This window comes from Electrona antarctica, assembly GCF_951216825.1.
Source record: "Electrona antarctica genome assembly, chromosome: 10".
Classification (NCBI taxonomy): Eukaryota; Metazoa; Chordata; class Actinopteri; order Myctophiformes; family Myctophidae; genus Electrona; species Electrona antarctica.
Window position 1 is genome coordinate 9,421,551 of NC_136791.1, and position 27,546 is coordinate 9,449,096.

General features: G+C 41.5%; 1 protein-coding gene and 1 long non-coding RNA gene across 3 annotated transcripts; one reads left to right on the top strand and one right to left on the bottom strand.

The window, feature by feature from the left end:
- Positions 1 to 160: 160 nt before the first annotated feature.
- On the bottom strand, positions 161 to 5,395 carry LOC306931178. Of its 2 annotated transcripts, none has more exons than XR_013790985.1 (4): positions 4,872 to 5,144; positions 2,231 to 2,364; positions 2,052 to 2,105; positions 161 to 1,105 (listed from the first exon to the last, which is right to left on the bottom strand). It is a non-coding gene; the product is annotated as an uncharacterized lncRNA (long non-coding RNA). The 2 variants fall into 2 exon arrangements; XR_013790986.1 differs by lacking the exon at positions 4,872 to 5,144 and adding an exon at positions 5,260 to 5,395 and having other exon boundaries at positions 162 to 1,105.
- herc4 (HECT and RLD domain containing E3 ubiquitin protein ligase 4) lies at positions 5,324 to 26,794 on the top strand (the record flags this gene model as incomplete). Its single annotated transcript, XM_079512410.1, has 23 exons — positions 5,324 to 5,549; positions 7,356 to 7,515; positions 9,821 to 9,897; positions 10,290 to 10,511; positions 10,746 to 10,837; positions 11,254 to 11,384; positions 11,898 to 12,058; positions 12,753 to 12,829; positions 14,954 to 15,081; positions 15,390 to 15,449; positions 15,651 to 15,762; positions 16,611 to 16,800; positions 16,910 to 17,082; positions 17,193 to 17,312; positions 17,412 to 17,510; positions 18,009 to 18,176; positions 18,920 to 19,063; positions 19,168 to 19,334; positions 24,899 to 24,965; positions 25,105 to 25,187; positions 25,437 to 25,620; positions 25,853 to 25,955; positions 26,068 to 26,794. 23 exons carry the CDS (start codon positions 5,324 to 5,326, stop codon positions 26,274 to 26,276), a joined length of 3,153 nt encoding a protein of 1,050 aa, XP_079368536.1. The 3' UTR covers positions 26,277 to 26,794.
- Positions 26,795 to 27,546: the final 752 nt, after the last annotated feature.

Here is a 27,546-nt window from a genome sequence, read left to right on the forward strand (position 1 = left end):
AAGATGCCTATCTAATATATCTAATACCTTGCCTTTCTATTGTTGCATATACTTGCTACCGTTTGAATACATTTTGGACAGTATGCATTTGAAGAAACATTTAATAAATGAAAATACAAGTTTACAGAACACTCATAATGCAGTGCACAAATAAAGCACAATGAATTTTACTTGAAAAGTGAGGAAACCATTCTCCATAATGTACACACATTTTTGTATCTCTTGGGTTGAGGAGCCAATTGATGACTGTAGTATGTTGGATTTCTCTGTTATAATTGTAAAAAATAATAATGTAAAAGTAGGCCTCTGTCACAAAGTGCATAATGCTCCATTTTTCATCAAGTTGTACTGTAGCTTAATTATATTGTATTAACAGCATTTGTTGTAATTCCTTAAAGATGGAATGCCGTGATTTTTGTACTTTTTCTGTTTTGTATGTGTCTGTCTGTGGAATTAACATTACTTTAATAGACCCCCAGATGTGGTTATAATATTCAAATACGTATAATATAGTGTCATCATAACCCTAACCCCTCCACCATTATCATACAACAGCTGTGAGTGAGACTTCAGGTTCAGTTCAGGTGGGTGGTGCTGCTAAGGTGAAAACCAGTATACTTAATGGTATTGAACTGGTGGGTGTGGCCACATAAAAACATAATTTTAACACTTTCTGTACACTTTTTAAAAATAAATCTTCCTCCTAGTATAATCATAGTACCTGATGATCATGTTTTTTGGGGGGAAGAATCACAGAACGACATCTTTAAAATATAGCTGGTCGAGCTGGATTTTCTGGTACTAATGGTGAGATACGCTTATGCACATTATGTAATCTCTTAGTAAATTATAAATAAAGTGGTCAAAAAAAGAAGAAAGAAAAAAAAAAAAGCTGGATTTGACATGAAGCTCCATCATCATCTCCTGTCTTTCCCATCATGCTCCATAATGATCTCATCTCTTAATTAGAAGCTCCACGCAAGTCCCTGTATTCCTTGAGATGGTGAAGATAGTTGGGATCCGCGTCCACCAAACCAACTGCTATGACTTTGGCCAAGATGGCCACATTACTGGCAGAGAGTTCAGGGATCTTTGGCATATTTCCCTGTCAACAAAATGATTAATAGCGTTGAGTAATTGAACCATGATATTTCAAATATTATACTGTAATGCTCAACATTTATCACTGACTTCAGCTATAGCCTGCCCTACTACTACACATACTTTATTTTTTAATGTTTTTTTGTGGCTTTCTTTATTTTATATTTTTTGTTATGGAGGGACAGACTGACAGGAAATGGGGAGAGAGCTGGGGGGGTGACATGCAGTAAAGGCCGTCGGGATCGGGAGTCGAACCCCCGGCACACTGCCAGACTGGATTACCAGCCAAGGTGCCTGGACCGCTGAGCCACGGGCCCAGGCCTACTACACATACTTGTTAAGAACGCTTACAGGGTGATCTTTTTGGGGGTTAAAATAAGTGTTAAATAGCTCTATATTCAGATCATCATTCATTGCTATAGTGTGTTTGTTCAGTAATAGGTGTCTCCCCATCTCTTTAGTAAACAGAAAAAACATTTTCAGGTCAGGATACCAATTTTATCCAATCAGGAGAACAATCTCATGCAGGATACACATACAGGATAAACAAGTGAAACTACAAGTGATAAAAAATAAATGAGCGTACAAAACTGGAACTGGAAGACCATAAAATATAAGCTGATAAATGATCTTTGTGTCGTTCTCTCTCCCGATTGGATAAAATGTGTATCCTGAACTGAAATGTATATTCTGTTTACTAAAGAGCTGTAGAGATGGGGGAGAGGGAGACCCCTGAACAAATACTCTATAGCAAGAGCTTTCACTTTTAACAACAAAAAATATATATATAATATTAGTAATAATAATAATAGAGTAGACCACCTTTAATAAAAAAATGTATATGAAAATGGAAAACAGGTTTGTAATAGAATGTTCTTAAATGGAAGGGTTCTAGATTTAGCTTTAGGTAGTACAAAATAGGAAAACTCATTAATATGTAAGGTACTCACCTCCTTAAGTCCTTTTGAAATCCACATTATGATGAATAAAAGGCCAATGGTGACCTGGATCATTTTTAAAGAGACAGCCAGATCAACGTCAATTCACTCACTGGTCTAAATTTCAGCAGAACTGATTATAAACATATAAAGAACACATATTAATAACAATAAAGAAGTCGTATACTTACAGATAGAAGGTACAACATGTGTCTCGCTCTTGGGAACTGAACTTGTGTGCCTTGAGGTGTAAAAAGAGGTCCTTTAGCTTCAAGTGTCAAGTCAGTATAGAAACCAAGAAGGTGGCAAACTCCCCACGAGAAACCTGAAATACAGGTTACACCATTTTCACTTCAAGGAATGACGTAATCAATGCACTACGCAAGTGAAACTCCTTTCTTAGTTAATCAGAAGCAATATGAATCATATAAGTGGATATACAAAATCTAAACTCATTTGTGTCGGAGAAAGTGGTTTTTCGCCTTTGAAAACAAAATGCCTGCCGTTTCCGAGGCTAGGGAAGGATAGACTCACAGTCAGAGGTCCCTGGGCCCAGGGCCAGGCCGCCGGCCCTGGGCCACATATATTTAAGGTCCCCTATCCCTGCCCACCATGGTCCTCCCCACACGCTACCGAGAACGGGCAATCGGGTGGCTACACCATGAGTTAAGTCATGTGATGTGGGTCAAGAAAGCGCCTGTAGAGTGTAGACATGTGGAACGCCCTACCAACAGTCATTAAGGCATGCAAATCCCTTGAGTCCTTCAAAACTGCTCTCAAAGGGCACCTACGGACGGCTGCAATTCGAAACTGGCCCCCCGTAAAATCTGAATCCCCCACCCACTTTTTTTCCCCCCCTCACTGTATATGTTCCTTTTCCCTTTTTACCTCCTATGATGATTTCCTGTTTTGACTATATAGTTGTGTATATTCGTACGTCTCTAAATATTTTGATGAATTGAAAATGGTGGGCCCTATTGTAAACGAGTGTAATGCTTTATGGTGTCGTCCACTCACAGTTAACAGTTTTTGTATTGAGTTGTACTTGAAATGTACTGTAATTCTGCAAACTGTTAATAAATCAATCAATCAATCAAACAAACATTTTACCATACAGGATTTACAGTCTATAGTAGCTGTACTAAATAGTATTTAGTATTGTTTACTATACCGGTATATCCCAAACTGTTGGGGGGTGTCCTACTACTGTAGGCTGAGGCACCCACATATTTGACTTGAGCGTTAACATTTTAGTACATTCCATCTGCCTGGTGACCCAGGGGCTGCTGGTGCTGGTAGTCAAGGGCACTGGCCCGGTCCAAACAATAGCATATAATATAAATAGAAGCCATTGTTCTGACGATAATGAAAATCTAAGTATTGTTTAAAAAATCACAACCGTGTGAACTGAGTGGTGCAAGGTCTTATATAGTCTGATCAGCTATGTCAGTGACGTCACCCACTAACCATAGCAACCATGCTCACCCGTACAGGCACAAACACACACCGGTACTAACAAAGCCAGTTGTTGGAGTGGTTTGCACCACTCAATAAAATTAATGTCTAATTTATAGCCCTCACTGTATAGGTTTCTTTTCCCTTTTTACCTCCTTTATGATGAATTCCTGTTCTGTTCTTTGACTATATATTTGTATTTGTACGTCTCTAAATGTTTTGATGAATTGAACAAGGTGGACCCTCTTGTAAACAAGTGTAATGCTTAACTGGGTCGTCCACCCACAGTTAACAGTCTTTGTATTGAGTTTGTGCTTGAAATGTACTGTAATTCTGCAAACTGTTAATAAATATTTCAATCAATCAATCAAATTATAGCACCATCATCAATACAAATGACTTGATGATATGGTGCGTTATAAGTAACATATAACTCAGTCATATGTTACATAACGCACTTAATATAGTCATTATGACTGGTTAGAAAGTATACAGTCATAATGACTGTATACTTTCTAACCATGAATTATTATTATAGAACATTAATTGAAAAATTAATGTCTGGACCATTATGTCACTGGCAGTAACGGTAAGGTAATACTAATAACCTTTTCAACCCATAACGGGTAGCCAAATTGAGCAAACCCCCTAGAATATTCTATCCAGTTCCAGAACACATTGGATTGTTCGCGAGTCTTCTAGTCGAACACCTTAAATGGGAGTATATATACGCCGTAGTACGACGGTGTTTCTCGCGGGCCCCCAAAAAACGGATCTACAAGCCATCAACGCGTCGCACGGCGACGCGTTGATGGCTTGTAGATCCGTTTTTTTGGGGGGCCAAGCGATACTCTCGCGCGAACCGCACGTTCAAACGCGTTTACCCAATAGCACCCGGTTTACAACTGAGATCCTTGACAGACAGTTGTTTTCATTTTTCTGTCTCTCCGCCTCCTCCAACATTCTGACAGCACAGCTGCTGAGCAACAACTATAAAGTTACCAAACTGAAGCAGCGAACCGCTGTGCTCTGAGACCCAGATACTAGCGGTCGGCTTTTTTTATGCAGACACGCCGAAAACACGCGTTATCTCTTGTGTCATGTTCGGTTTACTATAGCTGTCCAAATATCAAGCTAAAGCTAGCCAAATACACCTACTAGTCCTCGTGTTGTTGTGTGTTTGTTGTGTGTGTATGTGTGTGTGGGGGGGAAAGATCTGCTCATTTTCACCCCTTTTGCCCGTTAACGTGACTTAACGGTTAGCGGCGAGGCTTTTGTTGTTGTTTTTTGGGGGGTTGGATTTGCTTTCACAACGCCGGGGTAAGCATTAAGAACACACATTGACAACATTAGTCACTAGGCTTAAGTCTTACCCACCTTGGTGTGTTAAATGTAGCTGCAGCGTTGCGATGCTGTATCCATGCAGCAGACTATAATGTTAATAGATGTCTTGAATGGCTTACCCGTTGCTTTCAGTCAAACAAACCCACAGACTCGCCTTGTAACGCCCCGTCCATCAGTGTTAGCTAACCACAATATTAAGAGTGCTAAAGGTAACGTTTAACTTAATTCTTGTTTCGGCTAGTCTTTATAGGACGTCCGTTAAATTACAATATATTATTATAGCTGGAGAAGTGGAGCTTTCTAAAGAACATGATGAGACCCAACACACAATGCTGTGAAACTGGATAAGCAACTGACATCCAGATCCAGCCTGTCTGCTGCTGTGATCAGTAATACAACCGACGTTAGCTAACACACTTACGTGGTTATCTCTTTTTCCAGAACAAGGATCCTGTTAGCGTGGCTACCTGGAAGGGAGACCCGCAATGCTGTGTTGGGGCAATGCTGCCTTAGGACAACTAGGTTTGGGTGGGATCGATGAAGAGGTAGTGCTTGAGCCACGGAAGTGCCAGTTTTTCCATGGTAAACAAGTGTGCGAAGTGGGGTGTGGCCGGTGGCACACAACTTTCTTGCTTGAAGATGGTGCGGTGTATACCTGTGGCTGTAATGACCTAGGCCAGCTGGGACACGACAAGTCTCAGAAGAAACCAGGTTGGTGAAATATTGTCATCACTTGTGACAGTTCTTCTTGCCAAAGGTAGATAATGAATCATTTACCAATCTATGGATATTTAACTTCACTGTGATTATCATCAGCTACTCTACAGGGGTTTTGACACTAGTCCGGCAGCCGACAGGCTTCTTTTGTTTAAAGTGGGACATTTGGTATATATAGTCTTTTTTTATTGGCCTAAAATATTGTCTATATACATACATTCATGAATCCACTTGCTGACCGGCTGTCGGTATTGGGCAATCTTTTTATAGGGGTTTCTTGTGACTCTACCATTAACATCCTATGGCAGGCAAAAATGTCTAACTTCCCTTGTGCTTTACGTAGCATGTGACATGTCAAACTAGGGGGTTTTCATGATTCTGAATGTATACACAAAATACACTCCTTGGGCCAAAAAAAGCCATACCCACTTGCCCAAATGTGGCTATGGCTATTGTGCAAAACGAATACTTGGAAAGGATTCAGAATTATAAAAAGCCCCTAGTTTGACATTTCACATGCTACTTAAAGCATAAGGAAAGTTTGACATCTTTTGACATCTTGCCTGCCATAGGATGTTAATGGTAGGGTCACAAGAAACCCCTATAAAAAGAATTGCCCAATACCGACAGCCGGTCAGCAAGTGTATTCATGAATGTATGTATATACTATATAGACAATATTTTAGGCCAATAAAAAAATAAATAAACCAAATTTCCTACCCGCCCACCCCGGCTGCCGGACTACACCAAGGTCTCAGGCACTTGCCTGTCGGGCAAGTACAGGTCATGTTCTACTTGCCCGAAATGTAAATCACCCATTATAAAATGATAGGTAAATTATTGTATTGTATTACTGCTCAATTTCACACTTTCTTAACTTTCTGGGGCCTTGCGATTAAACATGCCAGAGTGATCGCCACTCTGGCCACATTCAGGTGTTTAGACAGATATCTGGTGTCGCACTTGACCGGTCAGGCAATCCGAAAGCAAAAAACTCCACCTGCCCGAAAGTTTTATTTACCTGCCAGGGGCAGGTGGGCAACTGTCAACGCCTGCTCTATGTCAAATACTCTGGGGGTGCGGTGGGGGGGTCACACACACATACAGTATCTTTCCTTATCCTTACCAACACTACATTACTTCAAAATAGTGGCTCCACTCAGAGGTTCACATTTAGCCCATGAATAGTAGTCCATGCTAAACCCCTTATCCTTAAGCTACTTTGCCTTTTTTGCCTATTTTGAAAAACACTTTTGAATAGTTAAAATAGCCAATCTACAAGCTCACAACGTGTCGATTGGCTATTTTAACTATTCAAAAATGTTTTTCAAAATAGTAAAAAAGGCAAAGTAGTTTAGGGATAATAGAGCAAATAGAGCCCTAGAAGGTGGCTGCACACACTGGCCAAAGTGCCAGTACTTTATTTATTACTTGCGCAAGCAGAGCGTGCAAGTACTACGATCGGCTGGGTATGACGGTGTTGTCCGTTGGCCAATCAGGGACCACCATTCTGGATGACGTAACTAAGTATAGGGCCAATAACGGGTCTAAAGGATTTAGAACAGCAGTTGTAATAGACATTAGTTAGTAGCAGTACTTGCGTGCTCTGCTTGCGCACAAGTAGGCCATGTATGTGCAAGGCGCAAGTTGCCACCTCGACGGAGTGCATTTCTAGTTATAGGATGCAAAGTACAGAAACCAACGTTTCGGCCTTCTTCAGGGTTTATCACATTTAGTCCACAACACCAATACAGCATGACAATAGGCCTAACATTTTTATTTTATTGTCTCTTCTATCAGAACAGGTTGTGGCACTGGATGCACAGAACATAGTGGCAGTGTCATGTGGAGAGGCCCATACACTTGCCCTGAATGACAAGGGACAAATCTTCTCATGGGGTCTTGGCTCTGACGGGCAGTTGGGCCTTAATAACTTTGAGGAATGTGTTCGTGTGCCTAGGTAAAATCTTCTAACACTTCTAATGTTGCATATTTAGTAGTTAAAAAGGGTAATAGAGCATGCACCTCCACTCTAGCCCAGGTGCTGGACAAAAGGCAGTACAAGAGGAAAAAATAAAGTCTGCAACACTGGTATGAAAACTCAGCTCCACTGGTTTATTTGACTCAACGTTTCGATCCCTTAGGTCCTAAGGTCCTAGGATCTTCTTCAGGAAGAAGATCCTGAAGAAGATCCTAAGGGATCGAAACGTTGAGTCAAATAAACCAGTGAAGCTGAGTTTTCATACCAGTGTTGCAGCATATTTAGTAGTTCAAATCACATGCCCTTTTTCTCTCATTAATTTGTAATTAATTTGAATCAGAATATAATTCTGATCATAGAGTAACAGCCAATTTTACATAAATGGCTTTATTCTTCGATTTCATGTGTTTAAAATCATTCGGTGAAACATTACTGGCCTTGGATGAATTGAATCATTGTTGGCTGAACCTCATTGTGCTGGTAGTCATGAACAGAAGTCATAGAAGTCATGGACATTTTCTGTCTTTTCTCAAGGGCTTACTTTTTGGCTAAACCTTCCAGATGAACCCATGCTTTAAAATACAATAACAAAAACGCTGACAAAAATAACAGCTTAGTTAAAATTAAGAGTTCATTTTCATACGATATTGAAATACATGGAAATCAATGGTTTATTTGTTTAAAAATCAAAGCTTTGTTTTAACCAGATAGTCACTTGAGATCAATGATCTCTTTCCCAAGCAATACTATGAGTTGTAGTCTGGGCTTGTGGGCAAAATCTGGAATGTGCCATGTGAGCCTGCTGTGAGGACACTGTCAGTCTCTTTGGCCTGTTCATGCCTGTCTGTTGGGCCTATAGAGCGTCGCAGTCCCGCCCCCTACCATGGCCCAGGAAATTAATCCCAATGCATTTTTCCCATAGACATTTCAAAAAGTATTTATTTAAAGACGGTTACGCCGCGGACAAAGCCAACTCGAGTCGTGACAACTCATGACAACACAAACAATATTTTGGATCAAACAAATAATTACAAAGAAGAAAAACAACAAAAAAAGTGTTGTAACCTGCCGTTTTTTTCTTCTTTCTTTGTTGTCATGATTTGTCACGACTCGAGTTGGCTTTGTCCGCGGCGTAAACGTCTTTAAATAAATACTTTCTGAAATGTCTATGAGGAAAATGAACGGAGAATCATTTCCTGGTCCATGGTAAGGGGCGGGACTGCGACGCTCTATTCACAGCCCTCACAGCCTCTGTCTTGCAGTGTCTATTCTACTTAACACAGATCCAGATCACTGGCATGGTCCTTTAACCTCATCAGAGTATTGTCAAACAGATATACATACACATCTTACCTATTCTCCAAGGCACAGTAGACTTGGCTATTATTTGGTTTCTTGCATTCAGGTTCAGCAGTGGTGTCATGGTGTTTTTTTTACTGGTACCACAGCGTTTTAAGGACGCCACGCGCACACACGTGCACGCGTGTGCATGTGCGCATTGCAGAACACAACACACAGAACAGCTGATATAGCCTACCGTAAGCCTATTGTTAAATAGAGTGTGAGAGTTTTAGACACGAACACAAAAGTAGACTTAAAATAGTCAGACAAACATCTTTACTGCACACTAGCAAAACTAAAAAGTTTGCTTTGGACGAATGAATCTTTTCTGGAGGAGGCATTCTCCTTGTGTGCAGAACACCACACAGCAGCAGTAGCCTACTGGAGCCATAGCCTACTGCTGTAAGTGTGCATGCTTACTGTGAGCTCAGGTATAAACAGTTAAAGCTGTCCTGTTGTTATGTAAAGTGATATCCATTTGATTCGGCACGTACGGTACTTGACGCGGCGTGAAAATAGTGTCACCAGTAAACCTAGACCACTGGGTACTTTGTGCGTTTTGGAAAGTCTGGTGACGCGAGGTTGATTAGGTGCGTCTTCTCTTGAATCTAGGGGGACACGTCACGTTCTAGCGTGCACGCACATGCACCGTTTCGTTCCGTCCCTGCGCGTACACGTCAAAAAATGACTGGTACCACGGCGTGGTAGTGTGTTCTACGAACATGACACCGCTGATGTTCAGGCAATGGTGCAAAAAGTGGTTCCCATTCCTAGTTCTTACTCCTTAGGTGATATTGGTACTGTTGGTTATTATCCTACTATTTTAATTAATTAAAAATAATTAATTTAACTTGGCCCTGGTTAGACAGATACAATGGCAATATGGCAGGTGAATGCAATGAGTAGGACCAGGACTCATTGGTTTTCTTTTTGTCCCCTTCAGAAACACAAAGTGTTTATCAGATGTACAAATTGCTCAGGTAGCCTGTGGATACTGGCATTCCCTTGCTCTTTCAAGAGGTGAGTGTGCTATTTTCTTTATTGTATAAGTTAAAGGGGCATTCCACTCATTTCAACATGTTGTGTGGAAATAATAAAAAAGTTCCCCCATTCTGTGTTTCCTAGAACTAGAGGTCTGAAAAAAATCATTAACATGGTGAAACACATCAAGATGACATCATCAAGATGTGTTTCACCATGTTAATGTTTTTTTTCATAATCACAGTTCTAGGAAACACAGAATGGGGGGGGGGGGGGGGGGGGGGGTTATTATTTCCACACAACAGCTCTAAAGTATATTAATGACATAGTAAAATGTTGAAAATGGGTGGTTGCTAAGATCCTCCAGGTTTTGTTTATGATCTTTGTCATTTTGTCACTCAATGTAATACATTGTTTCTACTTTGATTTAGGGGGACAAGTGTTCTCCTGGGGTCAGAATCGATATGGCCAACTGGGACTTGGAACACATGGAAAAAGCAGTTCCACACCCCAACTCATTCAGTCTTTGCAGGGCATTCCTTTTGCCCAGATATCGGCAGGGGGAGCCCATAGCTTTTCCCTCACACTCTCAGGGGCAGTGTTTGGTTGGGGGCGGAACAAGTTTGGACAGCTGGGTGTCAATGACAATAATGGTGAGATTTTCAAATACTTTGGTGTGTAGCAATGGCTCAGGAGGTAGGCCGGGTGGTCTTGGAAACGGAAGGTTCCAAGAGCTCCCGATGAGCAGCTCCTGATGAGCATGTTGGTTGCCTCATTGGCGAGTGTAAATTGGTGAATGTAACACACATTGTAAAGCACTTTAGATAAAACCATGATATCACATAAACCCTTTAGACCTGAAATAATCCTCAAAAGCTTTTTTGCAGATCGATATTTCCCAACCCTACTGAAGTCCCTTAGGTCACAGAGGGTCATTTACATCTCCTGTGGAGAGGACCACACAGCAGCACTGACCAAGTTAAGCTAAATTTACTCAATATTCTTTATGTAGTAGTAGTTCTATTCTAATTAAGGTCTTAAACAGGCTACACACTAAACTTAATTGTACAGACTAATACAGCCTGAAACTGGTTTCAGTATCTCTAGCCAGATACATTTCCTGCTGAGAAATTAATCTGGTCCATTAGTGCCGCACAGCACTACTCCAGCCACAAGTAAATTTCTTGGCATTGTTTTATTTGTCTTACATTTTATTTTCTGTTCTGTTCAAATGTAATAACACGTTTACATCTTGAACAGCAGTACACAAACTTGTCATTAATTAAGAACTTTATATACTGTACTTGGGTGTCTCAGTTGTGTGTCTAAGTACACTCTTAGACAAGTTCTAGTTATTGGTGGAAAGGTTATAACTAGGTTTTTTTTATTATGCAGGAAGGAGGTGTGTTTACATTTGGAGCAGGAGGGTATGGCCAACTTGGACATAATTCTACCAACCATGAGATCAACCCCAGGAAAGTGTTTGAGCTCATGGGTAATGTCGTCACACAGATTGCATGCGGAAGGTAAGTGTTTTGATGAGAATTTTCTCATTTTATTATGAAACTTTTTATAATAACTAAGATACAGTATTTAATTGAAAGCAATTGAAAGGCTTAACAATGTGAGGCAAAAGGGTGAGTTTATGTTTATGAATGAACAAGTGCACGATAGTGAGCTGAGCACTGATTGGATACATGAGACGGATAGAAAAACAAATGGATGAAAGAGAAAGGACTGGACTAGTCAGTGGTAGGCATGACTAGGCAAAGTAGGCATATAGGCTCCATCTAACTGTGGAACACTTATTGCGAACGAAGTGAGCACTAACTATAGAAGCTGGCCAAAACTGTCTGTGTGCCTGTGTGTCACGCTGTAACACCACCCGCCCGCCACCAGAGGGCAACTGAAATTGGAACGATACAGAGGTCTCTCTGTGTGTGTGTGTGTGTGTCAGACTGTCACAACAGCTTCGTTCGCTTCCCGCGTTTACGCGTCTTACTTGTACTAATTCTATTTAATTAATCTCGTTTTTTAAGGCAGCATACTTTGGCTTTCATCCCCTCCTTGGGAAAGATGGATGCATTTGGGCTTGGCGGCAACGGCCAACTTGGAACACGGTCTACTTGCAATAGAAAAAGTCCCGCCCCTGTAAAAGGACCCTGGGTTGCTACTAATGGCCCAGTTTCCTCACATACAGGTGAGTAATGTAACTCACATCAACTATAATGCTACCTTGTTTACATGCTTACCTAGCCTGACCTGAAAGTTCATTTCTTTTCACTTAATTATTCCACATATTGTTTAATTTCTTGTGCACCCTGCCATTAAGCTAACAGAGAATCCCACAAATATATAGATGTTATTTCACATTATGTTGTGTATACGGTTTGAAATACTTGTGTGACTAGCGTGATGGTTGTCGGAGTGCATGCCCCTTTGATTATGCAGTATCCGCTTTAATAGATACAGTACTACTGTCTGAACCACAGCATCCCTATTCTCGGGAAGAACATTCATTCTGCAGAAACAACAATACAAGCTTACAACGCATCGCAAAATGTTGCATTCAATTTGAGCTTATAAATGACTGTTTTCAGAGATATTTGGTGGCCCTAGGGGACTCTGGTCAGTGACATATTAAGCCTGATTTAGTGATTTATACTGGTGTTGCATGCAGTTAATGGCAGATATACAAGCTCGCTTGTAGATCTGCTATTTACTACGACAGTGGCACGCAACTAAGTATAACTGAGGCATTAGGGATATTTATGGCTTGCATCTTCTGCTAGCTGCAGAGCCCAGCCAAGAGGCTGGTGAAACACATGAAGTCTGACATCCACATGAAGCAAGCCACGCTGTCATTAGACCTTGTCTTGTTTTTTTCATTGCAGATACAACACAAAGATGTTGTGTCAAGCGGATCTATGCAGGGGGAGACCAGAGTTTTTCCCACTATCACACTACGAATGTAAATTGCATTTTATTATCTTTTTATTTTGCTTCTGTTGTTCTGTCCAAATTCTGACTTTTTGAGGGGCATCTCTGATCTGCACTAATGTAAAGAGGAAGTAAAGTCCCAAGTACTTAGAAGTTCTGGTTTAACAAAAGTTAAAAAGCCTTTATTGGACCATTGCTGACACTTCATTTAGGCATTTGGCAGTAGCCTTCGTCAGCATGTGGAGTTTTTACAAATGTCGATTGATTTCAATTTCATGCAGACAGAAAAGGCAACAAAGTATAACAAGTACAACAAGGAGGTCTGTAATTCTCTAACACACACAATGTAAGTGACAAACAAAGATAACAAAAAAGACAACATGGTCTCTAAAATAAAACTAAACTATATCAAATTAAAGTCAAATCTCACTTACATGGTACCCTGGGTATGGAAAACCGAATTAGAAATTTAGGGAAATTTCCATTTGGTTCAGAATTACATTGATTAGGATTATACATTTTAAATAAGTTGCATATTTTTTGTGAGATAAACAGTAACTTGAATTGTGTTGTTTCAAACGTTTTGTCAATAGAGATATAAATCATTTTCATCAATGACCACAAGACTGTGTGAACTCTGAAGGGAAGATTAGGATTAATGCACTGAGGAAATGTATCATGTCGCAAACATAGATTTCATGTTATATCGGTAGCACTAACTACAGCTAGAAAAAGACGCAACTCTTCAGTGCAAGCATTTTGAATGAGATGAGTTGTAGCTGAAGGCAAAACGAGAATTAGACTGTGTTCAGACTTGTAGAGTCTGAACAGTGACTTTTCACTTTTTCCTTTGAAAGCCATACTTGTCCATCTGGTCCTTAAACGAACCCCTGCGGCAGCAGCCACACAAGCTCTTTTCTTCTCCCTGATAATGAGTCAAAATGCTGTACTGTACCCAGTAGATCTAGCTTCAATTGGGTGGGGGTGGGGGGAACAACAGAAAGGAAGCTTTTTGATAACATCCTACCATATTTTCACATTGTGCGCCAATTTTAATATACTGTCTGTGTGTGTGTGTGTGTGTGTGTGTGTGTGTGTGTGTGTGTGTGTGTGTGCGTGTATATGATGCATGCTTAAAGTATGTCAGCAAATACCAACCAATTTCAAACAATAATATCTACCTGTCAGTCTTCCACACAAAAGCTAGGACTCTATACAGACACCAGAGGGCAGTATTACTGTATGGATCTGCCCTATCCAACTTGGGGGCCTTTCCAAATAATCACATTTTACAGCTAAACTGTACACTAAAACAATACATAATCTTTCCGAAAACATTTGAGACGAGAAATATGTAATGTAGTAACAGAAGTTAGATTTGTATTCTATTAGCTCTGCCTTTAATACTTTTTTACTTTGTAGTCTTGAGGTCATCTCTGGGTCCTCGGCTTGAAGCTACAGTTTACAGGTAGCAATCATGGGGTAGCCTACTGTTCAAAATGAATGTGTCTCATATGATAAACAATCAGGCAATCAACCAAGGGTGACGGCTTAGTTTACTAGCATTTTCTAAATTGTCGGATTAGGCTTTGCCCTTGAATGTCAATAAAAATATGAATGGATTATATACGGTCGCTCTTACAGGCTTAAACCAAATCCATACCTGTACAATTCATTTTGCGGTTTAGTAACAGGTTAACATTGGTGGGTGTAAATAATAGTTAAAATAATTGAATGCATTATTGTCCCTGAACAATAACATTTTACAACTTTGATTTGAAATGTTCTTCATTGTCCTAGAACAGTGGTTCCCAAACTGTGGTGCGTGCACCCCTTGTGGTGCACGAGCGCGTGTGCGCAACATGAAAAGGCTAATGGTGGTGCTATGGTTTTATTTTATTTTATATTAACATATTATGCCAAATATGGCAAGTATATGCAGAATATAGCCCATGCTGCATATATATGCCATATCCAGGTTCATATATGTGCATATATGTGGATAAATAGGAAATGTATGTCTCTATATAGCTTATGCAATTTTGATTTCCATGTGGGGGTGCGTCAGCTAGGTCGGGAGGTAACAGGGGGTGCATGGCCAAAAAGGGAACCGCTGTCCTAGAACCAGTAGGTCTAATGTTCTTCATTGTCCTAGAACCACCAAGCCTCGGATAATACGAGGACGCCGCCGGACCCCCGCGGTCAGATTTGCACCTTGACAGCTGATCTCATCCAGAGTTGGCTGAGGCACTCACAAGGAAGACTCCCCCAAGAGATATCCAAGTAAAGTCCTTACCTCACAAAATACAAACTAGGCAGTAACTGCCTGCATGCTATCTATGCAATAGTGATGCTTGTTCCACACGGACAACAATAAACCTATCCCCACCCTGCAAAAAAGGTTCTTTGTTCCCCGCTTACAACAATAAACCTAACCCTAAACACTAGTGGGGAACATAGAACCTGGGGAACATAAGGATGACCCCCTTTTTTAATACATTGTCATTGTCAGTATTTGTAAATTATGTTCATTTTGTTTTTTTGTTTTTAAAGCAGTCACACTAATCACTTGTATTTAATACTTGCTGTAGTGAGATTGACCTGGTGTTCTCCTCCTCGAGTTGTCTCAACGGGTCCTTCTTGGCAGAAAGGTAACCAAACTTGAGCTGCCTTAAGTTGATACACAGTATATATGTCTGTCAAATGTTCAGTATACAGTACTTCTTCTTGGGCTGCATCGCTCTGAAAAATGAAGCCATGTTGACATGTCCTTGATTATGTTATTAATGTTTGCAAAATCCATTTCCCCTGGACCTTGAATTTGATTTATTTTTTATATCTGCTGTTCCAAGTCATCCAGATCACTACAACACCAGCAGTAAATGCTCAGGGGTGGATATGAAGATGGCACGCATCCTGTTTCACAGAGTGGTTCAGCATGATCACCCGGAACTAGCTCAGCAGGTGCGTGGTGGTCAGGAGTTGAAGTCAAAGCACATACTAGTCATTTGATTGTCCTTTCATTGTAAGTACTATGCCCTCGTCGATTATGAATACCTCTTGTACCCAGTGGTGTAATGGTGATGCACGCGCGCGCGCCTACATATGGGCGTGCGCACAAAACAGCCGATAGCCTAGTATGAGAGTTTCTAGACGCGCAAACGCACAAAAGTAGACGACTCGTGACACATTAATTAATTCAAACAACCATAAAACAACAGTAACAGACTAACAACACACTCTACCAGCCTTTACCTAGCACCATAATACTGTGTTGAAAATCTACTGGTTCCGACAAGTTAATTTGTGACTTTGTCTCACACACACCGTACCGTTCCGTACGTGCGCGTGAAAAATGTATTGGTATCACGTCGTGGTACTGCGTTCTACCAGCATGACACCACTGGTTGTACCCGTTGTCAGAGTACTTAGTGCAGTACCATTACCATAGGACTTTATGACGTTGGTACTATGACATCATATTGATGGGAATCGGGGGGGCCCGTGAAGAGCTTTACTGTGGTATCCTGGAAACGAGACGAATGTGCCAGTGCAAAAAAAAAGAAAAATCGGCAGATTTGGTGTGGCCCCGCCAGACCAAATAGTTGTATTTGGATTTCGCTGCTCCCTAAGTTGTGGGCCACCAATCAGGATGCATGTGAAATCTGGGGCGGCTTTATCACCAGAGGCATTTAAAAAAAAAAATCAGCCACTTGGACATGCTGGTTCCACACAGAGATTCCAGACTAATATCAACACAGTGATATTAGTCGGGCTACAGTAGGTCTGTGATCTTCTATTCTTCTCATCAGATTGCTGCTAGTTTGGAAAAGAACACGATTCCCAGACTAAGCAAGTCTCCGCCAGACATTGAGGCTCTTAGACTCTACCTCACTCTTCCAGAATGTCCACTCTTCAGTGACCCAGGCAGCTACGTGACTCTCGCCATCCCCTTTGCTAAATCACTGATCGGCTTAAAAGGAGCTCCACTCAAAGTGCTAGGTAGATTGAAGACTATTGTCACTGCTCATGATGAACATGTTTGTTTGTCCATTGTTGCTGTCAAGATACATGTATCATTGGGCAACCTTTGGTTATGCTTGCGCTATAGGAAACTGGTGGTCTACGTTTGAGGCCCCAGTGTTCCAGAGGCTGGTGGAGCTGTACAAAGAGGTCGTGGTGTATCTGCTCAGGATGCACAAAGTGGGCATCCCTCACTCGGAGCAGAGGATCTTCACCTCCTTCCTGGACACATCCCTCCGCCTCTTGGAGGTCCTGCATGGAGTAAGAGGGCTGAGAAAATGTTTCATGTTTCACACATTTGATCGCTGCTCTTTTCAAACGCAGCCTATTCTCATTCTAGCTGGTTGAAAATGTCTATTCTCGATCGTCAGGTAAACGAGAGAGCAGGACAGATCATACAGTATGATAAATTCTACATACATGAGTTGGATGACCTGATCGATATCAGAAACGACTACATCACATGGATACAGCAGCAGATGTACCCTTTGGTGAGTCACTTGGTTCAAAATATTAAGATTATCACTTCTACTGAAAGTTAAATCAAACATCATAATAGGATATTGTCTATCTCTGTACTGTATGTTCAGGGCCATGATGGTGGTGTCACCCTGTGCAAGTACCCATTTGTATTCGATGCCCAGGCGAAGACCACACTACTTCAAACCGACGCTGTCATACAAATGCAGGTAACCTATGCTGCTTAACCTATGCTTAACCCATTTTGGCCTGACATCGACATTTAAAAAAATGTCTTATAAATCATGACAGTTTTCTGTTTCTATGTCAGTGCCAGTGGTGCTCAATATTTCATGTTAAGGACCCCAAAAATGTTATGTAATTGGCCGCCGACCCCATCTGAAAATATGTTGTTCCAGGGACCCCCCAGAAGCAAAGATATGAGTTAAAAACGTTCGCTCTGAAAGAATATATATTCAAAGATTTGCGCCACGTTTTCACGATTTAAAAAAAATAGCAGACCTACAAGCTCATAGCACGGCACTGAGTGCCGCGCTATGAGCTTGTAGATCTGCTATTTTTCAATAGCTAAAGCATAACATAATGCTTAAAACACCAAGGGGTTCCCGTCTAGAATGGGTTAACAAGTCTGCGCTCAATTTCATAAGAATTGTGATCAAACCATCTGTGAAAATATATAGCCACGTACTTGTGTTATGTGTTGCCAGATGGCAGTCGACCAGGCACAGAGGCAAAACTTCAGCTCCATGTTCCTACCAGTGGCGGAGTCTGTAAACCCCTGTCTCATCCTCATTGTTCGGAGGGAAAACATTGTCGGAGATACCATGGAGGTTCTCAGAAAGTCCAAGAATGTGGACTACAAGAAACCACTCAAGGTGAATTGAGATTTTCGAGTAGTAAGTTCTTTGAATGGTAACTTTGACAACTTTGTTAATGGGAAGCACACCTTGTGCAATATTATGTCTTAGTGGCATCCCAGATAGTAGTCTCGTCACACATTGTGATAGGTTGACTCGGTTCAGTCTTAACACTATAATATTTATCAAGATAATGAATTGAACTTTTTTCCAATTGCAGTGTGACATGTAATGATTATGAATGTATAAGACAGCCTGAACTGTGCAGTCTGCAGGCACCTTAAATGGAGATCAACACATTTTGATGTTAATTGTTGATGGTTATCATAGTCTATAGACACAAACTTTACAAAACAAGGTTTACAAAAAGTAGGTTTACACTTGCACTTAGCGGTTTTAATTTTACAGTAATGGATAAAAAATAGATACATTGTAGTAAATCTAAATAACCATTTTACTGTCCATCCATCTTCAACCGCTTATCCGTAGTCTGGTTGCGGGGGCAACAGCTCCACCAGAGAGCTCCAGACTTCCCTCTCCAGAACAACATTAGTGACCTCCTCCTGGGGGTAGGGATGGAGCCTGAAAATCGGGTCCATTACAAAGTCTGCAAAGTATTTGCAGACTTTGGGTTATGCGCACATATCTATGTAAACAGTATGACAATGATGGAAATGAACTTTTGACAAAATGTAGGAGCACTCACAAATCTAAGAAGCACCTGCAATGTTTTTTGTCTGATATAATTTCATTTGTGGCAGGTGATATTTGTGGGTGAGGAGGCAGTCGATGCTGGCGGGGTGAGAAAGGAGTTATTCCTCTTGATCATGAGAGAACTGCTGGATCCCAAATATGGAATGTTTCGCTACTACGAGGAGTCCAGGCTCATCTGGTTTTCCCACAAGGTACATTATGACTTATCTTTCGGTTCCATAGTTTTTCCTGTTGCACCGTTGAAACTTTCTTTCTATATTTTATACATCTGACTGAGAATGAATGTCCCCTCCAGACCTTTGAGGACATTGACTTGTTCCACCTCATTGGAGTCATTTGTGGCCTGGCCATCTACAACCTCACCATCGTGGAGCTTCACTTCCCTGTGGCTCTTTACAAGAAGCTGCTGAAGAAGGACGCAACAATGGATGACCTGAAGGAGTTGATGCCAGATGTGGGAAGGTCAGGATATCAACGTTTAGTTACCCTTAACCACTAAAGCTGTGTTCACACTGGCAGATGCAAAATGATGCAAAGCTACAGTGTATTTGTAGCTGAAGTTTAAACCAGCTCAACTTTTGTGTAGCTTTGTGGCTGTTGTAGCTTTTGCAGCAGCTACAAACGTCGGATGTATCTTTGTCTCTTCATGTCGCTGGCTCCCATTGAAAATGAATGATAGACTGTACTCTATCTTTGCATCTGCCCGTGTGAACGCAGCATTAGGCCCTATACGGTACTGTACTTCGTCATATGACGGCACAATGTATCACAACACATTGTGAGCTAGTAGATCTGCTATTTTTCTTAATCTTTTTTTTTTTTTAAGTAAAAAAACAAATCCTAAGTAATATTTTGTTGGTTTAAGTAAAAAATGTCTCTACTCTACCACAACGTTACTTTAGCCAACATGAGATTGCACATGAACCATGCAGCCATAGCCTACTGATACAATTAATTACGGTACTCACCTAATAATGCCACGGAGGTTCCCATGTTTTAACATAACTCCAAAGTGTGTACATTGTTTAAGTGACAGATGCATGGTTTTCATATCGTAAATACAGTACGGCACTGGAATGTTGTGTTAGTTCTCAGGAAGTAAATCTTTCAGTATGCTAAAGCGCCTTTAATCTGCCACGCAGCAATCATTTTGACGATGCATGCCCATTGGTGCATCAGTTATGTGCACCTCATATCCCCAGAGCAATCATTGCTAAATAGCGTTTGTTCAATAACAGGGGTCTCCCCTCTCTCCAGCTTTAGTAAACACAAGATACATTTTCAGGTTGGGATACCAATTGCATCCAATCAGGAGAGAGAATTCATACAGGATAAATACGTTAGATAAATGGTGCACTTATGTAGCACTTTTATCCAAAGCGCTTTACATGATTGTGCATTTCTTTTACATTCACACACCAATGGCGGAGGAAACCATGCAAGGCACCAACCGGTTTTCTCATCCGGCCGTTCTGCCGGCCACTCTACCCCTGAGTCACTGACGAAACAAATGAGCGGGCAAATTTGGAACTATAACAAAAGCTGATAAAAGTCTCTGACTAGATGAAAATTGTAGCCCAGGTATTTTCTTACTAAAGTGTTGGAGAGAAGGGGAGACTTGATGAATACTATCAGATTACAGAGTTTAAATTAAAAAGATTTAACAAACAAAATTAATAAAACTTTGCGGTTAACTTTGCATGTTGGTGAAACTAATTTATTTTAGTGAGGTTTCAGTCTCATCTCATCGGACTTCCGCTCTCACCATGGCAAGACGTGTTTTTTCTAGCTCCTGCGCGTCTGACTCAAAGTCACGGTTATTTCCACATTTTTTCTTTCTCCTCCTATGGTGTACGGATTCCTATCTTAATATACCAAGGGGATTACATCGAGGTGAAATGGAGAAAAACAAAACCGTAAAAGAGGATTTTAAACCGGATTCTCACAGCGACTTTTACCTGGTCAATGACGAAGTCAACGGGATCATTGGAAAGCGGCCTGGATACGGTTTAGCAGCTATTCAATCCCTACTAGCACAAAGAGACAAACTCCAGATTAACAAAGGGAAGAGATCTTTCTTTCTCATTATTTTGTTACTGTCTGGCGACATCGAGAGTAACCCTGGTCCCGTGAACACACGACAAATGGCAAGACGGCTCCGGAGTGGACAAGTAACCGGAGAGAACAAAGGAATCGACACAACAACACCAATGCCGACCAGCCAGGCGACGACCAACAACAACAACACCGCTGGCATCCTTCATCACCACCAGCCAACCTGCACACCCATGCTGGATATACACGCTGATGTCCCGGCTGTGGATGCTACATTCGCAAGAGCCGAGCGCGTCCCAGACAACAGCAGGCGGAGTGATCTTACATCGACGGCAGTCGAGGCAAAAGACACGGACAACACCACCATCTACAGGCATGAAGAGTCTCCACATCCAACCAAGGGGGACAACGCGGCTGGAGACAGACACCGTGATACTTTACCTGCTATTTCTGATGTTTCTCCGGTCGACACCATGGCTCAATCGGCCCCACCAGAGCCCTCAACAAACCTGGACGAGGGACCCCATCCCCCACTCCCGCCACCCCACGACGACCCCCACGCACCCCCCACCCTCCCCCCACGGCAACCCGCGGCTTCCACAGACATCAACAATGGCCCTCCGCTTCCCTACTTCACCACGGAGGAAATAAGCACCATAGTCAGAGCCAACGGACTTCATATCTTTCACCTGAACGTCAACAGCCTTGGACCCAAAATGGCTGAAATCAGGCATATGTTTCAATGCGGTAAGGCGAACATCATTAGCTTCTCTGAAACCAAACTTGATGAGTCAACCAAAGACCCAGAAGTTGAAATAGAGAACTATTCTTTGATCAGAAACGACAGAAACAGGCATGGTGGCGGCGTGTGTATGTATATTCACAAAGACACTGAATATGTTACTCGTACTGACTTACAGCATGATGAAATTGAAACTGTGTGGGTTGAATTAATTTTCAAAAAGGCTAAATCAGTATTAGTGGGCACCGTCTACAGACCGCCTGACCAACATGGGTTCTATGATATACTTGAGGGGTGCTTAGCTGAGGAGGAATGTGTAGAGAAAATCCTGATTGGCGACTACAATACAGACATGCAACGTAAGGAAGCACCTGTGTTTAAGTCATTCAGTAAGTTCTGTGATCTACATAGTGTCAGTCAGCTAATTACCCAACCCACTAGAGTGTGTGATTCTACTCAAACTGTCATTGATCTCATTCTGTCCTCGGACAAATCCAGAATCTCCAAGAAAGGGGTTATTGTATGTGGGCTTAGTGATCATTTTATGATATTCTGTACCCGCAAAATACAAAAACTTAAGACCGGCTGCCACAAAACAGTCATATCAAGGGACCTCAAAACCTACTCTAGTGAGGTCTTTAACCAAGTATTGGAGAGTCTGGATTGGTCCGATGAGCTTAAAAGCACACTTGTCGAAGAAGCTTGGCTTGGCTTCAAAACCAAATTTACATCAGTACTGAACAACATGGCTCCTTTGAGAACCACCAGGGGCAAAACCCGCTCGGAACCATGGATGAATTCGGACATACTGGCTGCAATGAAAGCCAGAGACAAAAAATGCTCTGAAGTTCTAAAATGCAAGTCAAAGCTAGCCAAGCGCTTCGACAGTGTTCGCCAAGCTCGTTTGAACAACCTAAATACACAACGAATCAAACTACGAAACAGTGTAACTGCCATGACCAAATCAGCTAAAAGTAACTTCATTAATGATAAAGCTCAGGAAAACAAAAACAATCCTCATGAGCTCTGGAAGCTACTAAACAATCAACTAAGCTATGGTCAGAAACTAAAAACCAGATTTTCGAACATAAACATCAAATCTGACAACACTCTCATCACTGACAACCTTGATGTGGCCAACTACTTGAATATCTTCTTTACAAACATAGCAACAACTCTGGTTAACAAACTGCCCTCCCACTCTGGGCTCTTTGGTGTAGAGCACATTACAACCTTCTACAAAAACCTAGGTGTTTGTAAAGACGATTTTAAACTAGTTATGGTAACAACTGATGAGATAATTAAGAAACTGAGTGCCCTCCAACCCCACAAGGCCACAGGCCATGACAACATTCCCTCCAAATTTCTCAGAGACTCAGCCATCTCTATAGCTCCAATCATCACCCACATAGTAAACCTCTCCATCAAACAGGGACAGGTCCCCCAAGATTTCAAACTGGCCAAAGTAACCCCCTTGCACAAGAAAGGGAGTAAATTAGACCCCGGCAACTACCGCCCTATTTCTATTCTTAGTTCCATCTCGAAAGTGATGGAAAAAATAGTCTATGAACAGGTTGAAAAGTATCTTGCCACTAATAAATTATTGTACGAGTTCCAATCTGGCTTCAGAACATCCCACTCCACTGACACATGCCTTCTCTATTTGAGCGACCACATCAAACAAGAGGTGGACGCTGGCAAATACTGCGGCATGGTCATGCTGGACCTCCAAAAGGCTTTTGACACCGTGAACCACTCCATACTGGTTAACAAGCTAAAAGCAATTGGTTTCGATAGCACATCAGTGAGCTGGATGCAATCCTACCTGGAGGGGAGAGAACAGATGGTGGAAGTGAACGGAACACTGTCCCCCCCCCCTCCCAGTGAGCTGTGGCGTTCCACAAGGAAGCATACTAGGGCCCCTACTGTTCCTAATATATGTAAACGACATGACTTCAGCCTGTGACTGCAACTTGTTCCTGTTCGCAGATGACTCAGCACTGCTGGTCTCGGACAGGGACAAACTGCAGGTTGAAAATGCCCTCAGCTCTGAACTCGGTAGAATCTGCACCTGGCTCGCTGATAACAAACTATCTTTACACCTGGGAAAAACTGAATCCATTCTCTTTGGCTCTATTAGTAATCTCAGCAAGGCAAATGGCTTCTTGGTTAGAGTGGGTGACAATGTTATCACACGTAAAGATGAAATTACCTACCTAGGTTCCATCCTGGAGGCTAATCTTTCCGGTGATAAAATGGCCACCAACGTAATCAAAAAAGTCAACCATAGAACAAGATTCCTCTACAGGATCTCCTCACTGGTCAACAAAAACACCTTGAAGACCTTAACAGGAGCCCTTGTACAGGGTTTCTTTGACTATGCATGCACCTCCTGGTACCACAGCACCTCAAAGGCCCTTAAAACCAGGCTCCAGACTTCCCAAAACAAACTGGTCAGGCTCCTACTTGATCTAGCCCCCCGAACCCACCTCACCCCTGCCCACTTCGACAGGCTGGAATGGCTTAGGGTCGACGACAGAGTACAGCAACTTGCAATGGGTCTGGTCCACAAGATTCGATACACCACCAAGATACCCATGTACCTGTCTAGATACTTCCTTAATGTTAACGAAGTCCACACCCACAACACCAGAGGGAGTGCAACGAACCATGTACAACCCAGATTCGGCACAAACAAGGGACTAAATTCTTTTCGCTCCTATGCCACCAAAAATGTGGAACGCCCTACCAACTGTCATTAAGACATGCGAATCCCTTGACTCCTTCAAAACCGCTCTCAAAGGGCACCTACGGATGGCTGCAATTCGAAACTGGCCCCCGTAAAATCTGAATCCCCCCCCCGCCCCCCCCTTTTTTCCCCTCACTGTATATATTTCTTTTCCCTTTTTACCTCCTTTTTGATGAATTCCTGTTCTGTCTATAGTAGTGTCTATTTGTACGTCTCTAAATGTTTTGATGATTTGAACATGGTGGACCCTGTTGGAAACAAGTGTAATGCTTAATTGGGTCGTCCACTCACAGTTAACAGCCTTTGTATTGAGTTTGTGCTTGAAATGTACTGTAATTCTGCAAACTGTTAATAAATTCTTCAATCAATCAATCAATCAATCGCCCTGTTTGTTATAGCATTCAGAGAATTTGATAGGCCATCAGAAATGGTTAGGAAATGTTCTATAAATCCCTAACTTTATCAAACTTTTAAAACTAGGAGTCTGCAGCAGTTGCTGGACTACACAGAAGATGATCTTGAGGATACATTCTGCTTGAACTTCACAGTAGGTTGATTGCCAGCTTCAAAGCCACATCTATGCGTTTATTGTACTACTATGTTGGGTACAGTGTAGATTAGAAGATGGATGAGTTGTGAATGTGATATGTCCAGTATCGTGTCAATGTTTGTGATGCCATTTTTAGGTCACAGAAGAAAACTTTGGTGCCACAGAGGTCTTGGAGCTTGTTCCAAATGGCGACAATATCTCTGTTAATAAGTCAAACAGGTAATTCTTCAGTAAACACCATATAATAGTATAAAAAGATGGTGGATTAATTTCTAGGGCTGGCCCTGACTGGCTGATAGTGAAATAGTTTCACCAAGTAGATGTCATATTAGTGCATTTACTGAGGTAATTTCTAAAGATAACGGTCATTTTGGACCCTACTATAGCTGTACTTTACATATTGACTCACTGCTGAGCTGATCATAATGAGCATGCCATTGCTAATAATAATCTTGCCCTTTCTCATAGGCACGAGTTTGTCGACGCATATGTGGACTACATCTTCAACAGGTCCGTAGCCTCGCTTTTTGAGAGCTTCTTTGCAGGGTTCCACAAAGTGTGTGGTGGAAAGGTTCTGGAGCTGTTCCAGCCAAATGAACTGCAGGCCATGGTCATTGGCAACACCAACTATGACTGGAAAGAGCTAGAAAAGGTATTGCGATGGCATATTCCTGTGAGGTTGTTTGCAGTTCTGCAAGCTCACTTGCACGGTTAACAGTTAAGCAATAAGCCTTTAGCTACAATCGCTTTAATCCACCCATCTACTGTAAGGCTTCATTGACTTCAATGTGAATGAATAATAATCATGAATTGTGTTTATCCCCTGATCAAAACGTATCCCCATTTCTGGGGATTCTAATATGTTTTATTTTTTTACTTTTCAGAGTACTGAATATAAAGGAGAATACTGGGCTGACCATCCCACCATTAAGATCTTTTGGTTGGTTTTCCACGATCTCACTTTAGAAAAGAAAAAACAGTTTATGTGTAAGTGGTACCTTTCATCACACAAGTTCATACAGCCTTTGTGCTTAGTAGTTGAGATACATCTGACAGTGCTTACAGTAGGGAATAACTTACAAATTCCTCTTGGCTTCAGTGTTCCTTACAGGAAGTGACCGCATACCCATTCTAGGCATGAAAAGCCTGAAGCTGGTGATTCAACCAACTGGTGGAGGAGAGCAATACCTGCCTGTTGCACACACTTGCTTCAACCTGCTGGACCTGCCCAAGTACACCAGTCAAGAGGCACTCAGTGACAAGCTTCTCAAAGCTATAGATCACAATCAAGGTTTCAACCTTGCCTGATGCTCTGAAAATGGCGAAAACTTAACAGACTGCCGATGGTAACCACATGCACAAATGTTTTGCCTCACAGAACTGTCTGCTGACTCTTGTTCTAATCTTAATACACTATCATAGTGTGGAAAAAAGAACACTCTGCAGGGGGCCAAGTGACACTAAACGGGCATAAGGGATTGGATATATGGACTTTCAAGTTCAGCTTTTTTTCTTTTTATTTCCTCATGCCAACGCAGTATTGAACGCTGAACTAATTTCAAAGTCAATTCACATGGTTTGATATATATTGTAGAGCGATGCTTTTTCATGTTTGGATAAGAATAGTATAATGAAGCCAAAGCATTGGTACAGTATATACTTTGGATCATTGGGCTCAGATGGTGTAAAAAACCAGCGTTAGACCACATTTGTCACAATTTTGGTCAAGGAGAACAATGTATGAGGATATGCTTTAGAAGCCGAGTGGGTTTGCTTGGCTGTAAGCCTTAAACTAGTCACAAATAAAATAAATTACAGCCATTCATGTTATTTTGGAAATGTACACTTTAACTTGTTTTCTACATAACCACATTTGTATTTATGGACTAGTGAATTAGGCTTTATCAAGTTTAATTTCACCTCATTTAGGCTAAATGTTTTCCACGATAGAGCATCGCAGTCCCCCAATGAGTGTCCCGGAAGATCATTTCCCATTCATTTTTCCCCATAGATGTTTCAGAAATTTAAAGACTTGTAAGCCTCGGACAAAACCAACTCGGATGGCGACAACTCATGACGAAACACTATTTTGGGCCGAACAAATTAGAAGGAGAAAAAAAAAGGGCAGGGTACAACACTTTCTACTAATTATTTGTTCGTCATGATTTGTCACCATCCGAGTTGTCTTTGTCTGAGTCTTACAGGTCTTTAAATAAATACTTTTGAAACGTCTATGGGAAAAATGAATTGGAAATTCTCTTCCGGGCTGCTCGTTGTCATGAAAGGGGGTGGGACTGTGACGCTCTATAAGTACAGCTTGGCAGAATTAGCCATCATATCCAGACTCCAGTTAAGTGTATCAATAGGCTGCGGAAAATATGTCTATCCTATGGACTAGGGGACATAATTTATACATCAATGAAACTTGCACTTCCAAAATAGTCGCTGTTGGGCAGAAATCAGCCATGTGAATCTTATATAAAGCAGTGCTATTGAACGTGTGTAGGTTTTATACAGGAAAGTATTCAAAATAAAGCACTCAAGTTCTGACAACCAACTCCATTAGATCTTCAAACTG